The sequence below is a fragment of the Anas platyrhynchos genome, chromosome 7 (assembly GCF_047663525.1).
Source record: "Anas platyrhynchos isolate ZD024472 breed Pekin duck chromosome 7, IASCAAS_PekinDuck_T2T, whole genome shotgun sequence".
In the NCBI taxonomy this organism is placed as follows: Eukaryota; Metazoa; Chordata; class Aves; order Anseriformes; family Anatidae; genus Anas; species Anas platyrhynchos.
In genome coordinates, this window is record NC_092593.1 from 31,148,717 (window position 1) to 31,173,357 (window position 24,641).

A 24,641-nucleotide genomic window follows, 5' to 3' on the forward strand; every position below is an offset into this window, starting at 1 on the left:
CTTTTCTCCATTAACACCAGCGACAGGACCCGCGGGAATGGAGTTAAGCTGAGGCAGGGGAAGTTTAGGCTGGACATCAGGAAAGGGTTCTTCACAGAGAGAGTGGTTGCACACTGGAACAGGCTCCCCAGGGAAGTGGTCACTGCACCGAGCCTGACTGAATTTAAGAAGAGATTGGACTGTGCACTTAGTCACATGGTCTGAACTTGGGTAGACCTGTGCGGTGTCAAGAGTTGGACTTGATGATCCTTAAGGGTCCCTTCCAACTCAGGATATTCTATGATTCTATGATTCTATGATTCCTGGACCCACAACACCCGCAGGCAGCTCAGGAGCCTTCTCCCTGCTCCCACCAGCCCCTTTTTGTGGCTCCCAAATGGAAAGCTGGGCTCTCTGAAACGCCTTCCCAGGAGCAGCACGTGCTGCCTGCGGACATGGCTGCTGACAGGAGGCTCTTGTTACGGGACTGTAATGCTGCCTTCACACGCCGTATGGCCCAGCAGCTCCTGGTGAGCAGCACGCCTCTCTGCGTGCACATCTGTCTGTGCAGGGCTGGATAACCAGCAGCACAGAATTACGCACTCTGCACCACGACGCGGCACGGCGCAGCTGTCCCCGTGCCACCGGGGCTCTCCGGGATCCAGAAGTCCAGCTCTGCAGGTGCTCGGCTCTCAAACCCACGTAGGAGAAGAAACCAGCTAAAACTGGAGAGTGTACATGGTTTTGGAGCATGCCTAGAGCAGCTCTGCCCCGAGCTGCAGGGAGTTCAGAGGGGTACGTGAGCACCACGGGTCCTGGGGGGATGCGCAAGCAGTGCTACAAGAAGCATTTGCTGCGTGAGTAATGCTCACCGAAATCACTGCTTCGTCTGCTGAAAATCCCTCTGGGACAATCAATCCATCAAAGGGAGATTCCAAATGAATCGCGAGATGAAGAGCACGGAATAGCCAGCTCGTACAGCGCAGCTCACGATAGCATTGTGCTGGAAACCGGGTCACAGCACGGGCTGCGTGGTGCAACACACATCCCACCCAACTTCTCCTACGTGCATTGATACAAAGAAGTTCAGCCAGTAAACTTCAAGCAAATAGAAACAGATTTGTAGTTGACGCTCTGGCCAACAGTCTCAGCTTCAAACATCTACAGATTTCACAACTTCCACTTGTACCCTACGTTCCTGCTAGACAGCACGGAGTGTGCGATGATTTGCATTAAGAAAACAGCAAAAACAACTCCTTGCCTAATTACATCGAGGTAAAAGTTACATGGACGGATGTATTACCAACACAATTCACTGCAGTCTCAACTGATGAGCTTCTTGTCTTGAAGACACTGAAATGAGATGAATTCCTAGAGCTATGGCACCTCTAGATTTGGGAACCTTTTGGAGAAACGCTGACCCGATCTGGCACCTCTCCGAGCGGCTGTGCCTTCTTCCAGCGTGCTCTCCAGCACTGAGCTGCACTGATTAACGGCTCTCCTATCATTAAGCTGTTAATTGGGGAAAAAGATCTGTTCAAGTACCCAACGCAAACACAATAAATGCTTCAATGCAAGCACTGACAGCAACCAGAGAAGCTTGCAGCTTGCTGAAAAAGAGTGTAAAACTCGGATTCTTTTTTACGTATGAAGCTGCATAATAAAACAAAGAGGACTGAGCTCCTTACCCCTAATGTAGTTGGCAAAACTTTTCTTCTTCCTGCTAAGGTTGAGCTTGGTTTCTGCCCTCAGGGAGGCCTTTCCACCCTCCTCGGGGCGTGTTAGGGTGGCTGCAGGCCGTGCTGCCCAGCTCCCGCAGGAGGATGCACAGCTACTGCCTCCGGGGTGACTGCAGCGACTGAATTATGTGGAATTGCTATTTCTGACCCACCTGCACATCATTTACATTTACAGTTCTGGAAAATCCAAACTGAAACAAAGAAGTAATGATCACAGAAATACTCAATTGCTCCTGCTCTTCCCTCCTTTGCATAAAGCAAGCACTGAAATATTAACAAGAAGCCACCATTTTAACAGAAAATTATTTTAATCCAAAGTTTATCACCAGCTTTATATCCCAAACGACTTCTCTCAGGTCCTTGTGTTTTTACTTAAAGTGCATTTCAGTCCAAAAAAAGGGTCTTTGTGCGCCAGTAACCAAGCAACAGCCAGATGACATTACTCAGCCCCGTGCGAAGTTTTGGGAGGAGGATATAATCATCAGGTAGACTCACCCGTGAGCCCCACGAAACAGATTTAAAACGACCTTCCCTTTCTGTTCCTCCTCCGGGGAAATAATGAGTGCTCACGCCCACCAGCCCCCACACACCCACTCCCAGTTAGAGAGGAGCTGAATGAAACCTCTGAGCAACCCGAAGAGCTCACGTACGAGGCACGCTTCCAGCTCACACCCCTACCTTGCTACGATTTCCTCATCACCGGTATATTTAGCTCAGCTTCGACACCATTTTGGGAATTTTCGGAGCTAATTACATTTGAGTTCCATAAAGAAAGGCTCAGAGAAAAAAGGGAGGGTGAAAAACCTTACCATAAACCTGGCCATAAGCATCTCCACAGGCTCCCATGGCTAACAGACCCAGCCCTGGCAGCATCAACCTTTGGGCACTTTTCCCAAAATCGCTGTGCTGACAGGCAGGTTACAGGATCGATGTGCAAAGTGGCAGTGACCTACCTGCCTGCTGGAAGGAGAAAGGGAAAAAGCATTCCCTGAAGCTGTCAGGAGAGGAAAGGGCTCTGGATCGGAAGGCAGAAGGTGAAAGCTGCTGGGGCAGCCGGCGATAACTGCATCTCCGTCCCGGTCATGCAAAGGTGATGGGACCAAAAAAGTTGAGGAGGGCTAAGCAGAAAAATCAGATCAGGAGTGATGCAGGTCCTGACGTTCTTGCCAAATCTGCCCTTTGACTTGTGAAGCAGCTTGGCTGGAGGCAGCTGGAGAGAGCCCTCCTCTGTGGCTAGTGCCACTGCTCGTTGTAGGGCCAGCGCTCACCCCCAGCTGCATTCAGACCCACGTAGAGGGAGGTCCAAGAGCCCCACAGCTATTCTCACCTTCCCTCAGGAGTGGAGACTTGTGTGAAATCCTCTCCTGTGGGAGCTTTTGCAAGTCATGCCCCCTCCAAGCCGTGCCCTGGGCCAGCAAACCTCACCTGGCTGGTGAGCGCTCAGGGCTCGGTGCAGGCACTTCTGCTGTCTGCTCACATTTTAGAGCCGTGTTTTTTTTCCTAAATAACCCAAAACAAAAGCTTTCCTGTTCAGCCATTTATTTGCCTAAAGCACGTAAATCAGAAGCTGTAAGACATCTGCATTTCTTTCACATTTCTCTCATTACCTCCAGTCAAACCATCTGCAAAAGCTTAATCAACTTTCGCGCACCACAAAGAGGCTCCATCCGTAATCAAAGCGTTGGGAGTGATGGATGATGGCTCCTATAAATATTTCTAGCTCTCCAAAAGTAACTTTTGTTCCTATTTCCATCTGTTAGCACAATTAGCAGATGTGCTGGTGCTCATTTGCACATGCTGCTTAATGCGCTTTACGCTCAGTGGGAAAAGGCTTCGAGGCTGTAACACAGGCAGCATAAAACGGTGGGGAAATCCAAGAAAAAAACACAGTGCAGATCTCTAAATGAGTGAATGCTGCAGAAAAACAAAATGTTTGTCCTACCGCGGCTGCTGCAATTCCAAGGAGAACAACAAATACCAAGCAGGGTGGTCGGCTGTGCAAAGTAAGCAAAGGATTTGCTGCAATAAATACGGGGATAAGTAAATGTAATGACTCACGGGGTGAGATTCACACGAAGAGATGCTTTTGGGCTGGGGAGGTACTGTTGTTCTCATTAGGGCAGCTCAGCCGTAATCAAAGAGCAATAAAAGCCCAACAAGATGAATTAAAGATGTGTTTTTTTGGGGGGAATCTCAGGTGTTGAGCCCTCTGAGAGCTAAATTCTTTTCCGACCTGTAAAGCCTGGAAAGCAAAGGCTCTAAGACCAAGTTCATCTCCTGTGAAGCCTGTCCTGCTGCTTAACAACTTCCCACCCCCAAACGTGATGGCTCCAGCAAGCTCTGCCTGCTGGAGTCCTGTAGTGTGCCACCAACACCACAACCACGAGCACGCCTCGGGGCCAGCTCTGATTTCCCCCTCCCTACCTCCAAATCCCTGCGAGTCTCCAGCTAAGGCAGAAGCGCTGGTGTTTGCTGTAAGCCCGCACTACCTTAGCAAATATTCGTGAGAAAGCCTTGATGCAACACGAGCTGAATCAGTTACAAGTGCTTTGGGATTCATTACAAATAGAGGGGAAAAGAGTTGGCCTCCACGTAAGATTACAGGTTTGTCTGGCCAAAGGTGAGCGCATACTTCAAATCCTCGGCTACGCTTGCGGGTGCATTTAATTAGAGCAATCCTTCAACGTCTCACAACCTCTTAGAAAACACTGGGAAAGAGATCCTCGCCTCAGCATCCAGGAATAAATGCGAGCTTCTTATTTTACTTGAAGGAGGGTAAAAAAACCCTCGCGCTTTTGTCATGTCACAGCTTTGTACTGCTCGAAACAAGCAGCGCTGCTGCTGAAGAAAACGTTCAGGGCCAGCTACTTCCTATTAGCAAGAGAGATTTCAGGATGTCAAGGGCTGGCGCAGGGCTATCAATTTGAATGAGGGAACGAGGTTAAGTGGAAAACCTTATAGCAGACAACGGCCAAAGCCAGATCCCAGGCCAAGAGAAGCTCAACCACGAGTACACAAAGCAGCACAGCAGGAGCACGCTAAGCTAAGCAACGCCTTGGCGCAAATATTCTGCAATGCAAATAGCTTAAAAAACGAGGGCCTGATAATGCCAGCTTGAAGCAAACATAGTAAGAGCTGCAAAACCCTCAGTCTGGATATGCACTGAGCAGCCTTGCTGCTGCCTGCCCCTCCTCGAGCCGATTGCAGCGATTGAGCTGTTGACAAAGCCCAGCACTGAAGAAGCTGAAGATAAAAACACACCGATCTGCGTCCTAAATTCTTGGACCCCGGTGAACACACAAATCAAAAGGCTGAGGAGTTCCTGGAGGCACGGATCTGTTTTGGTAGCTCTTCCCGAGTCTCTCTGGAAGAGCAGGGGATGTCGGAGGATGGAGGTGGCTGTCCTAGCTCAAATAGGCTGCATGTTTGTGCTACGAGGGCTGGCACTGAGAACAAAGGTTTAGCACTCCGTACGAGTGTAACTTGAACACACAGACCAGCAGTTTCAGGCTCCCTGAATGCCAAGCAAAGCAATTAGCCAAATGTTTAAGCCTGATGTATGGGTACTACAAACACTGGCCCAACCAAATGAGCTCCCAGGTAAAATAAACAGGTACCACGAAGCCCCAAGCTGCTCAAGAAGAGACAAAAGTAGTGAAAAGGTCGAGTTACAGCCTACTGATGTCCTCAAGCATTTCGTTGCCAAGATTAATTGGATCATCCTGCAGCAGGAACTGTCTGGAGAGCTGTCCTGGCATACCTCAACAGGAGAAGAAACATCGGGAAACCACACGAAGACCAAGGGGTTCCTGAAATGTTGTAGCGATCAATCACCATGTCTGGCAAAACATTTCTTATCCTATTAAGCTTCATTACGAGCATCTCATTGTTCTTACTGTTCCTGTGGGTCTATAGGAGCACTCCTACCACCTCCAGCTCTTCTCTTCCATAGCCTTGTGTCCCACAGCAAGCTCCTGGGCACTTTCTTTTTCCACTGTAATTTCTTGCTGAGAAACAAGCGTGACATCAGACTCAGCTACGATACGATGTGCAATTTTACAGTGAAGAATTAATAATGCCAGATGAAGTCATTCCAAAGCACTGACCTCTTAAGCAGTCTGCATAGCACGCGTCTCTCTATTGTTGGTGCAACTGTCAATTACAGAACGTGAGCTGTGCAAAAATCCCCCCAAAAAACAATGAGCACTGCAGTAAGTATGGCTAAACACAGGAAAAAAGCAAAAAGCAAGCAAAAATACGCAGAGCCTGTAATCAGGATGAGGTAATGGGGCTCCCCTCGGTGTTGAATAGCTTGTGGGTAGTTCTCCCGCCCAGAATAAAGCCTCATTTAGTCGGTGTGCAAGAGTCAATTTGCAGCCCACACGCTTTTACCCACACAGCTACAGAATACCTAGCAAAACTGAGAACGGGCTTTAAAACACACATTCAGCAAGCAAAGATAGCCTGCAGATCTGTAGGCAGTCAGGTTTCGCTATCATTACTTCTCTCCTCCCCCCAGCACAATACAGCCTCCTTGATATTCCCCTCCTCTCTCCAGCTCCTTCATCCTCCTGGATGCGGGTGGGAGAGGGGTGAGGCTGTGCTCCGAGCTCCGCGTGCTCTCAGGCTTTGCTGGTGGCTCCCTCCCAGAGCATCCTCTCTTTATTCCTGCTGCCGATTTTCATGGAGGTTGTGGGAACTGGATTTAGGGATGCTGCTATCTCTATAGGGTGATGGAGCACAGGAGCAGGCTGCAGTCTCCATCGGAGATGCCCAACACCCACAGGACGCCGTCCTGGGCAGCCTCCTTCCTGCAGCTGACTCCACCACGAGCTCAGGGGCTGGATGAGATGGATCTGCAGAGGTCCCCGCCGCCCTCAGCAGCGCTGGGATCCTGTGAGATGCCTTCTGAAAACGCCTCGAGGATGATGTGCTGGACACGCCGTCGCTGCAGAACAACCAGCCCTCCCAGCATGATTCAGGATTAGTTTATTCGGTTACGCCGGGCATAAATAAGCAAGAAAGAACAAATCTGTACTTATGTCGAGGCCTCCAACTTCACGTCCAATTAAAAACACGAGCTCTTCATGTAACCTGCCAGCTGCCTAGCAAAATTTTCCAGTGTCTCCTCACTCATTTTAATCGGTGATCCATCATTTGATATTTCTTCAGATTATTTTGCTGCTGTTGCAGGAATATGAGACTGGCGGTCTCCAAAACAATATCCAGGTTTTATCGGAGAAACCAAGGGAGAGAAAAGAGAAATCCTTCAAAAGCAACAGCAGCACCGAGGCTGGCACGTATACCCAGACTGGAGTGAGGCTCCAAACAAAGGAAATTCTGTTAAAAGTCTAATTTTTAGTCTCAAGGAATGATGCAGGGAAGTGTCAGGCTTGTCAACTCAATAAATCCTTCACTCTCAGCTGCAGAGAAATGCTTTTGTTCTACACCTAATTGCTATTATCTCGTATTCCAATGTGCTCCAGCCCAGATTGTTCAGTACATGGCTGAATTCCCCTCCTACCCCTACCCAGCTGTAGTTTTACAGTCTGGGAAGCTTGAATCAAACAATGAAACCTGAAGTGCCGTGCAATTCTGCATCTCTCCCCACGTAAAATAACTCACATTAATCACCCTGAATTGATTGCCACTGACTTTAACCACACTAGAGAGAGAATTGCCTTGAATCCAAGGAATTACAGCCAGGACTGCCTCTTACACCAGCTAGAGAGACGTGAGAGTTACTTAAGAGTTACTTACTGTTAGGGACTCGGTCTTAAGACCAATTTCCTTGCCAAACATTCTCTGTTTACCACAACAAGCACTAGATTGTGGGGGTGATGTTGCTAAGATGTTGGAGAGTAAAGCATTACGACAAGAGCCTTGGCTGTGCCTGCAGTCAGTGCAGCACCGGGCTGATTTAAGACACTGTCTGAGAGCCAGACAAGGGGATTATTTTGTCGAAAGATTAAAAAAAGTAGAAAGTCAAACTTAGTTTATAAAACAGGCTGCTTCTCCCCTTTTCCTTTTATCTTTTTTGTATAACACGAACCTTTGGCACCCACACGGAAGATGAGCAGCACGTCAGAGAAAAGCAGTCTGTGCTCCTTCAGCCCTGAACTTGTCAGAGCAGAGACAAAACGGGCTGAAAAGGTTGCCTGTGGAGGAACATTACAGCAAGACTGAGACACATTCAAGTCAAAATTAAGGAAAGGACAAGAAAGAGAATGCAAGTTAAATGCCAGGGCATTAATTCAGGATTAAGATGGTCCAAATGAATGCCTAGCCATTAACTGCCTTGTTGTCTCCACAGGGTGAATCATTTCCCTCTCTGCACTGTGTTCCCTCCTGCAAAGCAGCAAAAATGCAACGTGCTCTCCATCAGCGTGCTTCGTTTCCACTGATTTAATGTCCTTAATAAGAGCTGGGAATTAGATCTCAAGTTTAACAGTGACTTAGACTGCCCGAGCCCTTGTCACCTCTGCTGCGCTGGTAGCTGTGTCCTCTTACCATGATAACGAGTCCTCAGCTGCTTCAGGGCTCTGCCAATTTGTACAGCTCTGAGTCCTGTCTCCCAGGAACTGCTCAAAATTGCATGCTGGATGCAAAAACTAAAAATACAGACATCAGATCCTGTGCTCCTCGCACAAAAGCAAGCGACAAACACATGTACGAATTTTGCTGCGAACCAACATGCACTAAATCTGTAATATTTTTCTTTAAAAACGTTTCTTCAGGTTATTATTAAAAGGCACCAAAACTGAAACCACTTACAATCACCACTAATTATTCTAACAAAAATGAACTTGAAGCGAAAAGCTTCGCCTGACTGCAGCCAGTGGAAAAACAAACCCAAAAACCAAAACTGCAAGCAGTGAAAAGTTAAATTTAATTCCCAAAGAAGCAAAAGTCTTAAACCAAAGGATCATCCTTGTTGCTGTCTGCTAAGTCTTTCAGGACTATCTAATTATTTAAGCATTGCAGCACAGCAGACAGACATCTGTGGGTTTTCAGACAACGTGAAATAACCAGAATATTCAGAATACGTCCAAGCCTAGTTTACTGACTCTTCCTCTTATTAAATGTAATTCCCATTTATTTTTCAAGAGGGATTTCAGCTCCTGGGTTCATACGCTCAGTGATATTAAAGAATCAGAAGCAGCTGTTGTTTTCTCCAACAAGCAGGGCACGCACTCTGGAAGCTGCACAGGGCTTGTTTTGAGCTGAGCGATAGGCGAATACCCCAGCAGCGTTCGATCAGAGCAGAGGTATGAGGATGGAGGCTCTGGCCCATTCGTGCAGGTTATTCGTGCAGGTTATTCGTGCTGAATAATCACATAAATTATAGAGAAAGCAATTTGCCGGTTACCTGGTGAATGCCTTCACTAGTGAAACACAGCTTTCTAGGCACCAGAAGAATCCAATATCCTGGCTCTACACATTTTGTTACCGAGTATTTATGCTGCTGACAAGGTAGTCGGCACGCCACGGCAAGCTGAAGTTTGCAGACACTTTCTGCACAAGTCTGCAATCCACAGAGAAGCCCCACTCTCTGACAACACTTCACTTGGCAGCTGTAACCCATCCGTTTCCTCTGCTGACACCAACACGAGGCTAAACAAGGCGGTATCTGAAGTCAACAGCAGCATGGTGCTGACAGGAGACTTCAGGAGAACGCTTTTATTGCTCATCTGCCACTTACGCCACGTTCCGCAGGTCAGGAAATGAGATTTCAGATTATTTTGACAAATACTCGGGGTGTTTGTCTGAACCACATGCAATCTGGGTTTTGTAGCTAAGAAGGCAGCAAGCGAGCTGCTGTCAGGCAGCATCCCTTCGTGCTGTGCCCAAGCGAGCCATCAGCTTCCACATCCACAGGAGCTGGCAGAGGCTCACGCTCTGGATGTGCCAAAGGGCGAGTGAAGAATCACAGCCTGTAATCAAGGCGCATCCAGCACCACGAGGTGCTCTCAGCACCGTGCTTGACTCAAGGATGCTGCTTGACTCCGTTTGTTGCTGTGTGCCTACCAAAATGCTCCTGCGCTGCTTCTGCGAGACAGCTGCGCCCGCATCTGCGGCTCCTCTGGTCGTTTTGGAAGGGGAGGCTGCTCTGCCTCACTGAATTACAAATGAAACGGGACGAAGGCAGATACTCGAGCAAGCAGCGCAGAGCTGTCAGTCATGAGCCTGAGGTTCCTGACAAGCAGGCAGCAGGAAGCAGGCTGGTAACGTGACGAGCCAGATCTCCTAACTCGCGCACAATTAGCAAAATATCAGGCTGTTTCCATCACCCTGGAGCTAAGATACCAGATCGCCTTCTTCCAGTAACAACAAAGTTTCGTTTTGTTTTTTATCTCCATTCATTTATGCAAGATTACACCGGGGTACGCTGACCCAAGACGTCACTAACAGCTTGCTATTCCCCTCCACGCTGCCGTCAGCCTTTGTTCTTGCACGCAGCAGACAGGGCTGAGTGGCAGGCAGTCTGCATCCTGACTTCATTACACCTCTGGGCCTTGCAGGAATCGCTGGTGCTTTTTCATGTGTCATGCTGAAACGGAGGAAGGCCAGTCAGCTCACGGTGCTTTGTGGAAGAGCTGCTACGTGATCGAGGCAAAATTAAAAGGCTCATCCTGAAGAATTCGGAGTGCTCTCAGTTCTGTTTTAATTGAAAGGGAAAACGATGGCATCCAGCACTTGCCACAGTGAGATGCACGGTGTAACTGGAGTTTTGCAAGCTAGCAGTAACGTCAAACACCAACCTGATCCTTCTGCACTGCTAACAAACTGGTAATGATGCTGTCCCGATGCTCTGAAGGTGTGAAATCACACTTTGATCCTCTACATTCTGCATTCAGTTGGCTTGACAGATGAAAGTAGGGGCTTATTATTAAAACTTTTCGGCTTAGTGTTTCTGTTTTCTTTGCGTTTCAGCTTTGTGGCCATAATGTTATTGGTCAGAAATTACAAAAAAAAAAAGCTTTACAAATGATACATGCCCACATTTTAGCCTCCTAAAAAGAATTTACCTAGAACTTCAAAGCATCCAACAGCTGGGTATTTATACTGTGGGACTGCAGAATGGAGCCTGGCATTTGACTATCTGGAAAGAAGGGCTCCTACATGTTCTGACCCTGCAGAGGTAACCCTGTAAAGCCGACCTCTCGAATCTCCACTTTGGTCCCACCAGCAGGAAAAAGCCTGCTAGGAAGAAACACAAGCACCTCGTTAGCAGCAGCCAAGCCACAAACTAAACCATTTCTGCCCCAAACAAAAGCATTGCCACCCAACAGGGCTGTCAAGCTTATCCCAAAGATGTGTAAAACAGTAATTTAGCGAGAAAGCTCTTCCACAAAGTATGGCAACAGGGACTGAAAGGCCTCCAGCATGCATTCAGAAATGGCCAAAGCACGAGCTTTCCCTCTAGACCATGTCACTAAAGTGACAGCCCAAGTCACTTTTGCACGCTCCATGCCACCTCCCCACCTTTTCCACCTGCAGTGAGTCGGGCATGGTGCAGTTTGGGGACTCCTCACCTCGTACAAGCACCCAGCACAACGCCCCCCTGCCTGCTTGCCCCTGCAGCCCCAGCTCAAACACCTTCCCAACACAAAAATGCAGTCAAAAGACAACCCGAAATGAACTTCAAGTAAATGTTTTCAAATAATTCCTCTGTTCTAAGACTTATTTTCCAGCTGTCTTGAGCCATCACTAAGCTTCGAGCATCTGAGCTTGGAAATGAAAATAGTAATTAAAATTTGACTGCTATTAAGTGGAAAATTAAGATTCACGATCAGAGTTCTTCAAATATTAGCGGCACTTTCTGCATACAAAATGTTACAGGGATATGGTTGAGACACTGGAGAAGCTTAACCACGTGTATGGCTGTGATGGGAAACTGCTGGCAACAGGGCTGCACGTTTGGCACAGGGAATTGGGCACAGATATCCCTTATTTAATTCACCAGTGCATTACTTTTTAAATACACAATGGGAGAAGGTATTAGAAAAAAAACAAACTTCTAGTAAAAACCTTTTGGAGTGCATTGCTCAGACCCAAACGAATGTAGAAACAAATGCTCAGATACAAGCAGGATATAACCTCGGGTAACACATCGCTGGTATTTGACTTCTGGCATACCCATAAGGTCTTGACTACTTTGCAAAATAAAAATGTTTCAACTGCTTTCAATTTCTTCAAGGAACAGCAGCCATCAAAGGAACGCAGCTATTTCACATAATTCATCACAATCTGGAAAATAAAATGCTTGTTTAGAGTTATTTCTAACGCTTTCCACCATGTATTTATGAATAGCTGTCTTTTTCTGAGACGCACAGCAAGATGCAGCACCCACGGACCATGAAATTTTATGTGGAGTATTTTATGTCACATAAATGTTTCATATCGAAATGTCTTCTATAAAACCTTGGTCAATCCTGGTGAGTGCTATCCAAGCAAACTGCTTTGCACTCAGATTTGCCAACAGTCACTGTAGGTGGATGTTATTTCTAATTCTCAGATAGACTGATTTCGAGAGACTTACACTGCTAACTGGTAAATCTAGAGTAGAAAACCCAGCGAGGAACACCCCCAGGAAGGTTTTTGCTGCCAGCGAGAAACCCAATTAACTCAAAGGTGGAAGAGATGTCCCTCTGGGTCACTCAGTCTGTGCTCACGAAGAGGTGAGCTGACCAGGATGCCTTGAGCTAACGCAGTAACTTACATGTTCCCTAAAGCCAAATTTAAAATCATCAACAAGATGAAGAAGAAAAAAGAAAGCAAGCCCCAAACTTCTCGGCTGTGGGTGGGGTGCTGAAAGATTTCTTTCAACACAGAAACCTCTCGTCTCTGAAAAAAAAACAACAGCCCACCATTATCCCAACAAGGAAAACTGAGCACAAAGAGCACGTAAAGACAGATGCCTTGCTCACAAAATGCCTCTGACATAAAAATATTAACCAAAAAAAGATCTACTATGACAGAGAAGCTAAATGAATGAGTTAAATGAATTAACTTGGACCAGAAGATCTGAAGAAATACAATCTTTTCTTTTTAACCAAGCTTTAATTTTAGTTTGTGTTGCCCTTTGTCTGCTTAGAGGCTCCAAAACACCTACCGCAAGCCAGCATCATGCTTTTCATTCAGATGCATCAAATAACGTTTTAAATGGGCTAATCTGCTGCTATATGAAATTACATTACTAGAAGAAAACTTGGAAGTGATCGCAAGAGATCAAGGACAATGCAAATTTGAAAACTCCATTTCTTTTCCCGTGCAGTTCTCCAGCTACACAGAAAAATGGATTTTCAAGGTAGACTTAAATCCAAATGTAATTTCGCCCGTATTACATATAGGCACAGAAATAAAAAGCCGAGGGGATAAGGGTACAGCCAGCCATGCCATTATTTAGGAAGAGTCTTTAGCAGGATCGAATTGGAAATGATGCACAGGCTGCAAGCTCTGGGACTTTTTAACTCTCTGAAGGCATTAGCAGTCTGAGGACAAAATCACTCGAAACTCCACCGTGATTTACAGGCAGACCACTTGCTGACAACTCTCTCTTTCAAGGACCTACCTGGTTTCAGAAGATACACTCATGTCCTCTCCAGAACATGGCCCAGGTTCTGGCGCTTTGTCCTGGTTCCTGCCCAGTAGCCAGGGGAAGGCTTTGAGATTTAAGATTGTTCTATAGAAATATTGAACTGTTTGCTATTGAAGGACTAAAAAAACCTGCACAAAATTATGAATAGTTAAAAGGTCTTCAGCAAAATTTGTAACCTACAACTGTCCCTAATTATCAATGAAATTTGTAATGGAATTAAGTTGGCGCGCTCAGTTGTGTGGACGAGATGCCATTCCTCAAGGAATTCAAGGAAAACCTTCATCCCCAAAGACTCACTAGAACAACCTCCAAAGGCTGCAAGCAACTCAGAGACTTTTTCCAGCCTAGTTTCCTAAAGAACCGAGGCTATGAAGGGCCATTAAAATCCCAAGAGGAAACTTAAGAGGCGGCTTCGGACTCCGTACCAGCACCACCGTTACAAACCCATCTCCACAGAAACAGTCCTGAAATAAAACTTACTCATTTTATCACTGAGAAGACTGGAACGACAACAACAAAAATAATTGCAAATGCAAAGCGGTAATGGACTTTCTTCTGTAAAAAAATGTGATAGCTGTCAGCACAGCAAGCAACAGGAGGGAAAGGCTGCCCTGACACTCCTCAGCCCTAACAGCTTCTGGCCTCACATACCCCTGCAGCAAGCACTGACCGTGTTTTATTTATCTGAGGGTACAGTTCATGAAAACAGGCCATTATCCAAGGTGAAAGGAGGCTGGCAACGCTGTCCCTGGTGTCTCTCAGAGGATTTTTGGCACTACTGCAGTGAGGACCGAGAATAACATTAGGACAGGAGTACAAACTGGCACTGCAAGGATGATCTACTGGAGAATAAAGGCAGCCACAAAACATCAGGAATAGTCCAGAGTCACGTGTAGCTGCATTATGTCATGTACAAATCCCAGCTCCCCTGAATTTTCCCATTAATGTCCTTACAGATGCACAACCCCCTCCCGCTGTCCCTGAACAAACCCACCCCGGCACGGAAAGCTACCGGAACCCAGATGGACCAGACACAGCCAGCGACAACCACAACTGCCAAAATCGTGCAGCTATAATGAAAAGCCACGATTTCTAAAACCTGGACTAGAACCAAATTCCTCCACGCAAATCAATGCAAAATAATTCATCATTAAAATGTCAACACAACAGCACTAGCTTCGCGATCTAGCCATGGGAAGGCAAGGGCACAATTAAAACCCCCTTCACTGATAGCAGCAGAAGGTAGCTAGGAAAAAAAAAGGGCAAAAAGGCAAAACCAAGAGCAGTTTTACACAGGGGTGTTGTGCTGCGTGTTCTTTACAACCTGGCAGACAGCTGGTAAATCAAACAACGCAGGTAGGGATGAGGATGCTTGGCACCTGGAGTGCCTGCTGGAAGCAGCACGCTGACCTCCTCGCATCCAGGAGGTTTGCAGCCAGGATTTTATCGAGTCTGACAGCAGCCTTCCTCCAGCAACAAGAGTCATCCCTCCGCCTGGGGCGAGCAAGGAGAGGGCCACGAAGGCGAAGCATTAATCATCTCCTCCTGCCGTGATGGCCAGCAGAGAGGTGGCACCCCCACCTGGCAGTGTCCTGTGATGAGGGGCAGGCTGGCACTGCTTTCCAAGGAAGATTCGAATAAAATCATTTACATCAAATTAAAAAATATGTTTAAGACTGATCCTTGGCAAATGCGTGCTTGTTCTGGTTAGACTGCTCACCTTTGGCATGCCAGAACTGCTGGGAGAAGTTTTACAGAAGATGACGTGCAAGATTTTCACAAGGGGGAAAAAAAAACCTCCCGGATTTTAAAAGGATTTTACCCTTTAACAATGACACAGCAGGAAACAGCTCCACGCACCAGATACTGGCAGGTGAATTCCACTGAGAAGATGGAAAGATCGCGCAGGAGAATAGCAGGGTTGCAGTGTTACCCAGCTTCTCTTAATAAAGCTACTCAGACTGACGCACGGATAAACAAGTAAACGAGTGTTTGCTAATTTGCAAGGCTACAAAAAATGCTTTAGCCTTCGAAATTATACAGAATACAACAGGAAAATACAACTTCAAAAGGCCATGGCATTAGCATTCATGGTATGGAAGGCAGAGATGAGGAAGATAAGGAGTCTTGGGAGAAATATTTTTACTTGAAGCCACGTGAACAGCGTAATGAATTCTCTTGTTGGGTAGCACATATGGCTTTGAAATGGCTTTGGCAAACGCAGACTGCTAGGAAATATAAGGGCAGTGGTAGATAGGAAGCCTTTAAGGAACCCAGAGAATTGCAGTGTCCTGAGATAGCATCTTCAAACAACCATGACAGATGAACGCTTGGAAAGTATTTTCTAGACTGCAGCTAACAAATAGCAGGCGGGTCCCACAGCACCTCGGGCTAGGGAATACACAAGTCCTGATCCTGCTTTGCATCACCAAGGCACAGCCCTATTATTGCAGTGCTCAGCTTGTTTGCCACGGAAGGCAGATCAATAATGCTCTGTTTGCTCACTGCACAAACCAGCAGATCCTACGCTTAGTGCTCAGGAATCCCTGGAATCGATTTTAGCAACAGTCAATGGCTCTGGCATCCACCTAACGAGGGGCTGACTTCTCTGCTAGATACAAAGCCGGTAGTTAAGCAGCAAGTTGTTATTTTAACTAGTAAGTTCTTATTTAAAATCCACAAGAAAACTCAAAGCACTAAACTGATGAGATTTTATCAGCTTGAGAAGATTAAATCATGGTAAACACGCTGCTTAGCTTATGCAATGACACCAATCATCTTTTTATTCTGATTTATGGAGCCCTAAAACAAAAGAGGATGGCCACTTACCTTCCAGCGATCGTGACTTAACTGCAGTGTCATGTGCAAACCACAGATGTTCCCAAAAGCAACACGACAGAAATGAACAACGCCAACTTTAACTGTTTCCAGAGTAGGCAGAGGGGAAAAAAGAGCGAAGGGGAGCTACAAATTTTAAGGAATGCTTTACTAAAAGCTGAAAGCCACAGGCAGCAAGTTTGCAAAGAAGATCGGTCTTAAAAAAATGAGCATGGAAGTTGGCAGGAGGTCTGTGGGAATACAGACACTGGATAGGATGCAGTTAACGTGCTGGAGGGCAAATGCAGGCTCCAGAGGGAGTTGGGAGGGCTGGAGGAAGGGCTGGCAGCACCCCACGAGGCTCAGCAAGGCCTTGGGATGCTCTCAGCAGGTAATCTGTGGATGCAGAGGTAGAGGGCTGAATATCGAGGTGATCTCATTTAGGAAAATGGATGTTGACTGCTCAAGTTTGTTGTATGACCTCCCCAAAAGTTACTGAGATCTAGCAGAACATTTGGGGAAGAAATGTAGAATTATTACAACTGTAGAAACAAAGAAGAATGCATTTAAAGGTGACTCGATGATCAGTGGCTGACAGAAGCTGCAGGGGCAGAGGCTCAGTAGCTGACAGCTCCTTCCTCGAGCTGAAGGAGCTCGAGGGTTAGGAGCTGAAGCTGCACGAACACAGCTGATCAAATGAGACTTTTTTTTTTTTCTTACAGCAATTAATTGAACAACTTGAGCTCTGAATTTCGTATAATTTCCTGATATTACAACAGCTATGGCTGTATGCTCTGGTAGGAGCCAGAGATCTAATGCAAAAATTAAGCAGTGCCTTAAGCAGGGAGAGATGAGAACCATCCCTCACAGCCCGGTCTGTAACACAAACATTCACGGTACAACTGCTCTCCAAAAATCAACAGTAAGGGTTTGATATCTCTGATGTGACTACAAACACGACTTCCCATCAGTTTTGATGGCGTAACACCGGCCCAGGGAGCTGAACAAACTCCTGCTCCACACTGTAAATAACCAGAGGCAGGCTTCACGTTATCTGCTAACCTCTCGAGCAGCCACACTTAGCCTGAAGGTCTGCAAAAGGATCCCAGGATCTGCGATGTGAAATGACATCAGTGAAGCAGCCATCTCCTCCAGGAGACCCACAAAGACCACTCGATGGGCATCTCGTTTAGCTTTTACAGTCCCACACTGTCAAATGGCCAAAGGGATTTTCTTACAAGATCTCCTCTGCACAGCCATCCATACGCAGAACTATTTGCACACAGATATACTTGCATACCTGTACATAGCCTATGAGCACATCTATGTTACATTTATACCAGCTGTATATTTGTATTACGCATGTAGGAGTATCTCAGGGAAAATTCATTAAGGGAAAATTCATTACAATTCTCTCACGAATCACATTGTGCATTGCAAGTATGTTCTTGAGAGGGACAGAGCACAGCAGCTTCGCTTCCCAGTGCAGTGCTCAGACACTGCATGACATCTATGCCTTAGAGAGACAAAAACTAACTCAAGCTGCAATTATATCCTTTGAGGCTAATTGTAAAAGTTGCCATTTCTCCCCCTTGCATAAGTTATTCTCTCCAGATAAGCATTATTAGTTTTGTTTTGTGATGCTGTAGAGACATGCTTTGGGTAACCCAGAACAATACCTGTTAAAATATAAGCAGTGTGTGTCACCAAGTGCACTGAAGACGAAATTCTGCTAAAGCACCAAAAAAAGTTAGCGTGGTAGAACACAAATTTCACATATAACTAAATGCAATGAATCTCCATAGGGGTTTAATAAATAATAATAAAAAAACCTGCCCAGACACAGCCTGCTTCCCTCTGGCAGTTACAGGTGCCAGATTTGACACTCAGCAATAGGTGCATAGCCTCACCATTCCCAAGGGGCATACACCCTGGCAAGATGTTGGAACAATTCGGTCTGGCACTGCAAAAACAGTGCTGCCACCTCCACCAGCCTGCTTTTCCTCCTTGAGCTCCATCCTGCCTGAGACTTCCATAGCTTTGCAGCTTGGAAGGCTCCCTGGCACTCTGCACCAAGGTGGTATAACACAACTGGAAATAAAATTACTTCCAGAAGAGGTTTCTACCTACTTTTTCCCACCTTGGGCTAACAGTCTCACCCCAGCCCTGCAAACGCTGATGAATACCAGACTAGCTACAGAGTCCAGTGAAATAAACAGATGGAAAGATGAACTTGTAATCCAAGTAAGATAAAGAAAGTGCACTGCCTCAATTTGCATTTTCAATGAACTCTTCACATGAATACCTACCTAGAAACTTTGCTCAGTCTTTAAGGTTAACTTCGCCAAAAGTATCTGAAGAGTTTAATTTAAATGAGTGATCCTGACCAAGCCATGTGTGAATTTGATATGCTGAAGGTAAGCACCCATATAATGCATGGTGATACAATTTCAGGGATGCGTGTAAAGGAACTTACCACTTCTGCTCATCTCTACCACCACACCATCTCAGCTGAGAGGTACACATCCCCAACACTTCCAAATTTCTTATGGGTCAATAAAAGCATGCAACGTTAAGGCTTGTGAAGGAAAAAGTAGCACTTTGGTAGAGAAAGAGAAGACTGAGATGTGCTTGCTGGCCTTTAAGTTAAAGGCTGCTCACGTAGCTGTGCCAAAACAACTCACTGTCGCTTGCTCCACAGAGCATATGCAGCTTGAGGGAAAATCTTAGAAACAAGAAGCAAAAGACCATCTGTTTCGGGGATGTGATGCTCAAATTGTTGACCATAAGGTAATATAGACGACAATGTTGAGTTTACTTGCTCAGATAAAGCACATTTTTGTTTAAATATCTGCTCTCCGATACACTGAGTCACCCTACTGCCTGAAGTACCAGCTGAAATGCTATAAAAGGACTGACTGGGAATCACAGAGCACAGCGTGTGTAGTTGTTTAGGAACAAAATGCTTTAAATAAACCACTGACTCACCTTGTCACGCAAATGATGCTCTGCAGCCTCAATATTCAGGGGATCGTCAAAATTCAAAAGATCCTGGAAAAGAACCAGAGAACATTACAGGGTTTCCCCCCATACTCCCTTCAGAGATTATACAAGAAATCCTAAGCCCTAATGAACAAGAAAATGAAGCAATGCAAACAAGACCAGAAAGCACAGTGCCATTTTCTTCCTACCTTTGTAGGTATCCCTGACAAAGGTAAATGCAAACAAATTTGGTGGTTGCGAACTGAATCACAAGTCAATTAAAGGATAACCACAGCGAGGCACTCGACCCCAAGCTGGCTGCATGCCACATACAGAGATAAATGTAACTAAATGAAGTTTTTAAGGGACATTGAAAATTTCAGGAAGCACAACTGCTGTTGATTTCTGTTCAAGGGTAAAGTAAACCCTAATTACGTTCAGACCTGCAAACAGGCTGGTGATAAAGCAGGAAGAGTTTCCTTAATGCCACTTCCAGTAGCAAAGTAATTTCATTCTCTCTTACCTACAGCCTGATAGACGGGAAATTTTAGGGCAATGGGAAAAACACGGCCCAGAAGGAAATGGACTACAAAGACCCCAGGAGTTAAGGACACATGGGATGCAGAGAGCAGAAACAGCCAAAATAAATCTCAGGTCTATCAATTTACATCTCAATATTAACTCTGGAAGGAGAAAGGGTTAAGAGCAAAGGAAGGCAAGCTGCTGCTAACACGTGAATCATCACAAAAACAATGCTGAAACACAAAAACCCCTATTCTGCCTGCAGTCTAAGCCAATTTTCCTACGTTGAAGACTGCCACCATTTCACAGGTGAGAACAGCTTGCTGCTCTCAGGCTCATTTTCTCCTGCATGGCTGACAGATACAGACTTCTCCCTGGACAAGACAGCTTTTCGAAGACAAATTATTGTTAAGAAGCAGGGTGGGAGGGGAATATAAGAGGCAAGCTGCAAAGCACGGCTCTTAGAGGACACAAGGAATCCCTGAAGCCTCCGATGTGTGACCATCGCTGCTCTTTGCCCAACAGATTATTTGGATGTGCAGTTCTGCCGCTGAAGGACTGCTTTGTACCTCCGCTGGATTTCATCTTCCTCCACTTACTTAACATGCAACGGGAGGCTAACTGTGAAATGCAGTTGTTCTTTGTTGAAAGGGCAATGTTCTCCCATCTCCTAAATCAACTTACTCCTCTCTGGAACAGCCTGGGGCTAACAAAGCCTGCAAAGCCCGAGGCGATGCTCCTCGGCCAAGTTTCTCAAAGCCTGCCCTGCATGCCCTTGAGCATGCATGTAAGTATTCAAAGCACTGAGACTGCTGGGCAGTGATTAATCCCTAAACATCGCTCTCAAAAAACAGAACACCAACACAATTTTCTGAGTGATGATGAATTTCTAGGTCGGGCAAAGCAGCAGAAGGAACCTCATAGCCTGTGGAATATCCCAAGGAACTCATTACCAAAATATCCTGTAATAGATTTGCAACCAGAAGTAAAAATCTAGGAAATCATGGGTATTACAGACCATCTGTACGAGTCCTGCAGTTAACAAAAGCACAGACTGATTTTTATATTTACACAACACCCACCGAGGTCTGAGGGAACGACAACCTTACGAGGCAACATAAGGCGATGCTGAAACCATAGCAGGCAGGAAAAGGGAAAGTGGATAAGCAAAATATTCGTTTACTTACAGTAAATAAAGAGTTTAATCCCCAGACAACATCCTGCAAAAAGAGAAGCAAGGTCAGTTAGGCATGCATTTCAGGTGTTTTGCACAGGCTGAAAAACTATTTTTTAAATATTAATCCACTAAGTTCCTGGAAATTAAATCTAGATTAAGGCCTTTTACTAATATAAATGAAAATACTGTAAAAGCTTCCACATCTCATGGATGCCTGATACTTACAAGTCACCTAAAAAACAACACTCAAATAAAAGTTCAGCTCTTCCTGTGCACACAGGAACCTTATTCCTGTGGCTTCTCTGCACAAGGAGAGGAGGAATACCTTGTATATCACCACCTGAGAACTGCAGTGCTTAGTTCAAACCATGGGTATGAAACTTAATTTAGCAATCCAGTCTAATAATTAAAAAATTAAAGTTATATCAGACAAATATTTGAAACTGTGTCAAGATAGAGAAAACAGAGTGATGCAGTATGAGCAGAGTGACACCATCCTCACATGAGCCTATGTCTCAAATTATTTTCTTGCCTTTAAGCATCTACTTTAAACATATTTGAATAGAGAGGATTTGCAGTTGCTAAAACCAGGAAGCTTCAGGGGAAACTGTCTCCAAATGTTCCCTCATTTGGTGTCAGCAAATGCTGCTTGTTTTGGGGCGTGCATCTCCAAAACACGTCTGTTAGCACTGACCTAGGAGTCAACACCCTCAATTACAAGGTTTTAAGACAACGCACAAAAACTAATTATTACGGGCTCAAAAGGAACACCCACCACCAACTCCAAGACTTTCTAGAGAAAAAAATATTTTCTTTAGTAGCAACGTAACTAAACTTCCCTACTGCAAAACCCCAGTGAAGCCTGGGCACTGGAGCTCAGACCTACCAGGCAAACGTGCAAGCTGATTGCTGCACACCCTGCTCTTGCAGCCAGCTAGCACTTGACTGCCTACCAACAAAATCCACGCTGCCTGATTTCCACTAGTGGGACAAAGACCGCCCGTTAATTGTTTCATGGCTAAAACACACCCTTTACAATACAGCCTCAAAGGAAAAAGTGCCTAGCCACAGCCAAAAAGCTCCCCTAAACGAGCGTATTTCTGCTTGTTTCCTGTTCTGGGCACATTAGCTGAAAGTGGAGGACCACAGAAAACCACATCCCCTAAAAAAGCTATCCAATTATGTCCTAATGCAAAAGACACCATGTCAGCATTATCTGAACAACAGCCTCTTACAGCCCCATTTTCCTTTGATCTTGCAGAAACCAGGTACTCAGTGCAGCTACTTTTACTGCCGCCAAGCTGCCCGGGATTGCTGACACTGCCACCGAGGATTTCTAGTTTGTGTCTTCTCCTAATGGAGCCTCTGAAACCAGCAGCTGGGGCGAGGACAGTGACTCTTTCAAATATATTCCTCACCCTCTCTGACTGCATGAACACAAACTGCAAAAAAAAAAAAGGGCACACCTGAGATATCTAAAAATTAGCTCCCCGTATATTTGAATCCTGGACAGCCACAAAAGTCTGAGCTTCCCCTCCTCTGTCCTGCCGTGGCAGCACCACAGCACGGCGATTTTGCTCTCCTCCTCTTGAAGAAGCCAGATTAAATTAATTTTTTAAGGGATGTCTTCTGTCCACAGCGTGTAGCAGCAGGCTGTGGCTGGGGAATGCCATGCAGAATTAGGATCCTGAGTGTTAGAAATCATCCAAAAGAGGTGCAAGGAGCTCACCCTAGTGCACTGGGGTCTGCCCGTTTCCAAATCCTGCCTGAATGCCCAGATGGCACTGCCAAGGCTGCAAAGCCTTTACAGCTGTTAGCTACCAGCACGGCTAAAAACAGCCAAAAAAGCAACTCATTCACATGGTTTCTAAGATCCTGATCAGCTCATCTCCTCCTCCTACCTTTCAGGTGTCCTTTCCAAGTGTTACAGCCTCAGGTTTCCCCAAGCCTCCCTAAGAGGAGGCTCACACCCCCCAACAGCACCGCTTCTGCTCCAAAACAAGCAGTCCCGAGCTGCACCGTATGCAAGTAGATGGTGCAGCTCAAGACAGAAATGTAATTTTTATCAGTTTTGTCTCCCACATCATTTAGTAAACACCACATTTTTTTGTCTCCCTGAATTGCTCCCAAATTCTCAGATGTCAAACCCTGTTTTTAAGGCTTCAGAATTTTTGATTATTTAATTCAAGCTGGCTTTGCAGAGAATCATATAAAAAAATAGCAAAACCCTCTCTAAGGCTGTAAGCTTTCAAAGTGCTGTTATGTTCTCACAGCCATTCTAGAGACCAAAAAGCATAAAAGGAGGATTATTATTCTTACTGAACAAGTCGTGTGTGAGATTCTTAAAATATGTTTCCACCTATTCAAGGTTTAGAATTTGCTGGATTCAGTTGATGCCGTTGCAGGGTTCCGTAATAAATAATGCTAAATTATTACTAGAGGACAACACTTGTCGGGAGCTTGAGGCTTGCCCAGATTTCAATCTAGGGTACTGAGAAAGCGAGGTGGGGTGGAACAGCTGAGCAGCAGTGAAACAAGCATTTGGGATTTGCAAAACGTGACAGTGTTGTACTGCAAAAATCATCACTTGGCTTTACGGACTTTGGCAGAGCTGCGAGCTGCATGCAGATGAGCCCCAATGCTTCATGTTTTCCTGCCCAACTGAACGGATTTGCAAGGCAAAGAACAGATTGAACAGTTCAAATAAGCTCAACTTCAGTTCTCCTTTAATGTAAAGTATCAGCCCTGGCTACAAACATCCACTGAACTTCTGGCTGAAAAGCTCTGAAAGCAGAAAGTTTTTGTGTACGAGAATTTTAATGACTATCACATACACACGTGGGGCTGGGGTTGCCTTCAGATCTTATGTATCTATGCCTTTATGCTGCTCTGCTTCAGTAACATTTTTCTCACTCCCAAAACTTCAGAAAAAAACACCTTTAAAAGAGAATCAAGCACGGGAATCTGCACATTCACAGTGCAAACTGGAGAGGCTGTGTCCTTCACAATGAGTTTTTCTATTTGCTTCCATGTGCTTAGCATCACAGGTATGAGTGGTGGCATTTTTTTTTTTTTAATTCCCTTCTGGGAATTAAATTCATTGGGAGCTGCAAATATCACACCTGAACCAAGGAGCCCAGCAGGTTGAATCCCCAGTGTGAGTGAAAAAAAGGGTATAAGTGAAAAAAAAGGTGTAATGGAGGAAAAGCATCCTTTTCACAGCACTGTAACTGTGTCGATGGTGAAGTCAACCAGCACAAGCAGCTCAGAGGCTGTTGGAAATAACCCTCTGTAACCGCCCCTTTCACTCGTGGGCAAGTCAGTGTTGCATCCAAGGGAGAAGTCAGAGGAAATCCCTGCCCGCAGGTTTATTTCTGGCATGCCGAATGAGTGGGAAAAAAAAATCCACCGCTGCAGCGACGTTTAAAGTTCAAGAGCAAAGAGGCAGAACGCTAAGTACAGCCTTTGAAGCAGCCTCTCCTGAGGCTGGGGGCTCTCCAAGCCCTGTGCTCGCAGGAGGCCCTAATTCAGTGAGTCAGAGCACACCGCACGTGGCCGATCTCACAACCACTTCACAGAAGCGATGCCATTGAAACCATGTCAGAGACGAGCCTTCAGCTCCGGCTTTCGGATGTCTGGAGGAAAACAGCCACACAGCAGTTCTTTTGAAGGGCGAGCAAACATGGAAATTGTAAATTAAGGCTTTCCTTGAGCAGGCAAAGTATGTGTAGTACATTAATTTAAGCGGGGAACAGGCCAGACAAAAGCAGCTAATGAACTTCCAATCAAAGAAACTTCTTTAGAGATTCAAGGAGGATTTCTG

General features: G+C 45.7%; 1 protein-coding gene across 1 annotated transcript in view; it reads right to left on the minus strand.

Moving 5' to 3' along the window:
* UBE2F (ubiquitin conjugating enzyme E2 F (putative)) overlaps positions 1-24,641 on the minus strand; it is a 62,451-nt gene that overhangs the window by 3,416 nt on the left and 34,394 nt on the right. The window contains exons 8-9 of the mRNA XM_038182479.2: positions 20,829-20,861; positions 19,126-19,188 (exon numbers count right to left, since the gene is read on the minus strand). Of these exons, the coding sequence (XP_038038407.1) occupies positions 19,126-19,188; positions 20,829-20,861 (96 nt within the window). The remainder of the gene's footprint in view (positions 1-19,125; positions 19,189-20,828; positions 20,862-24,641) is intronic.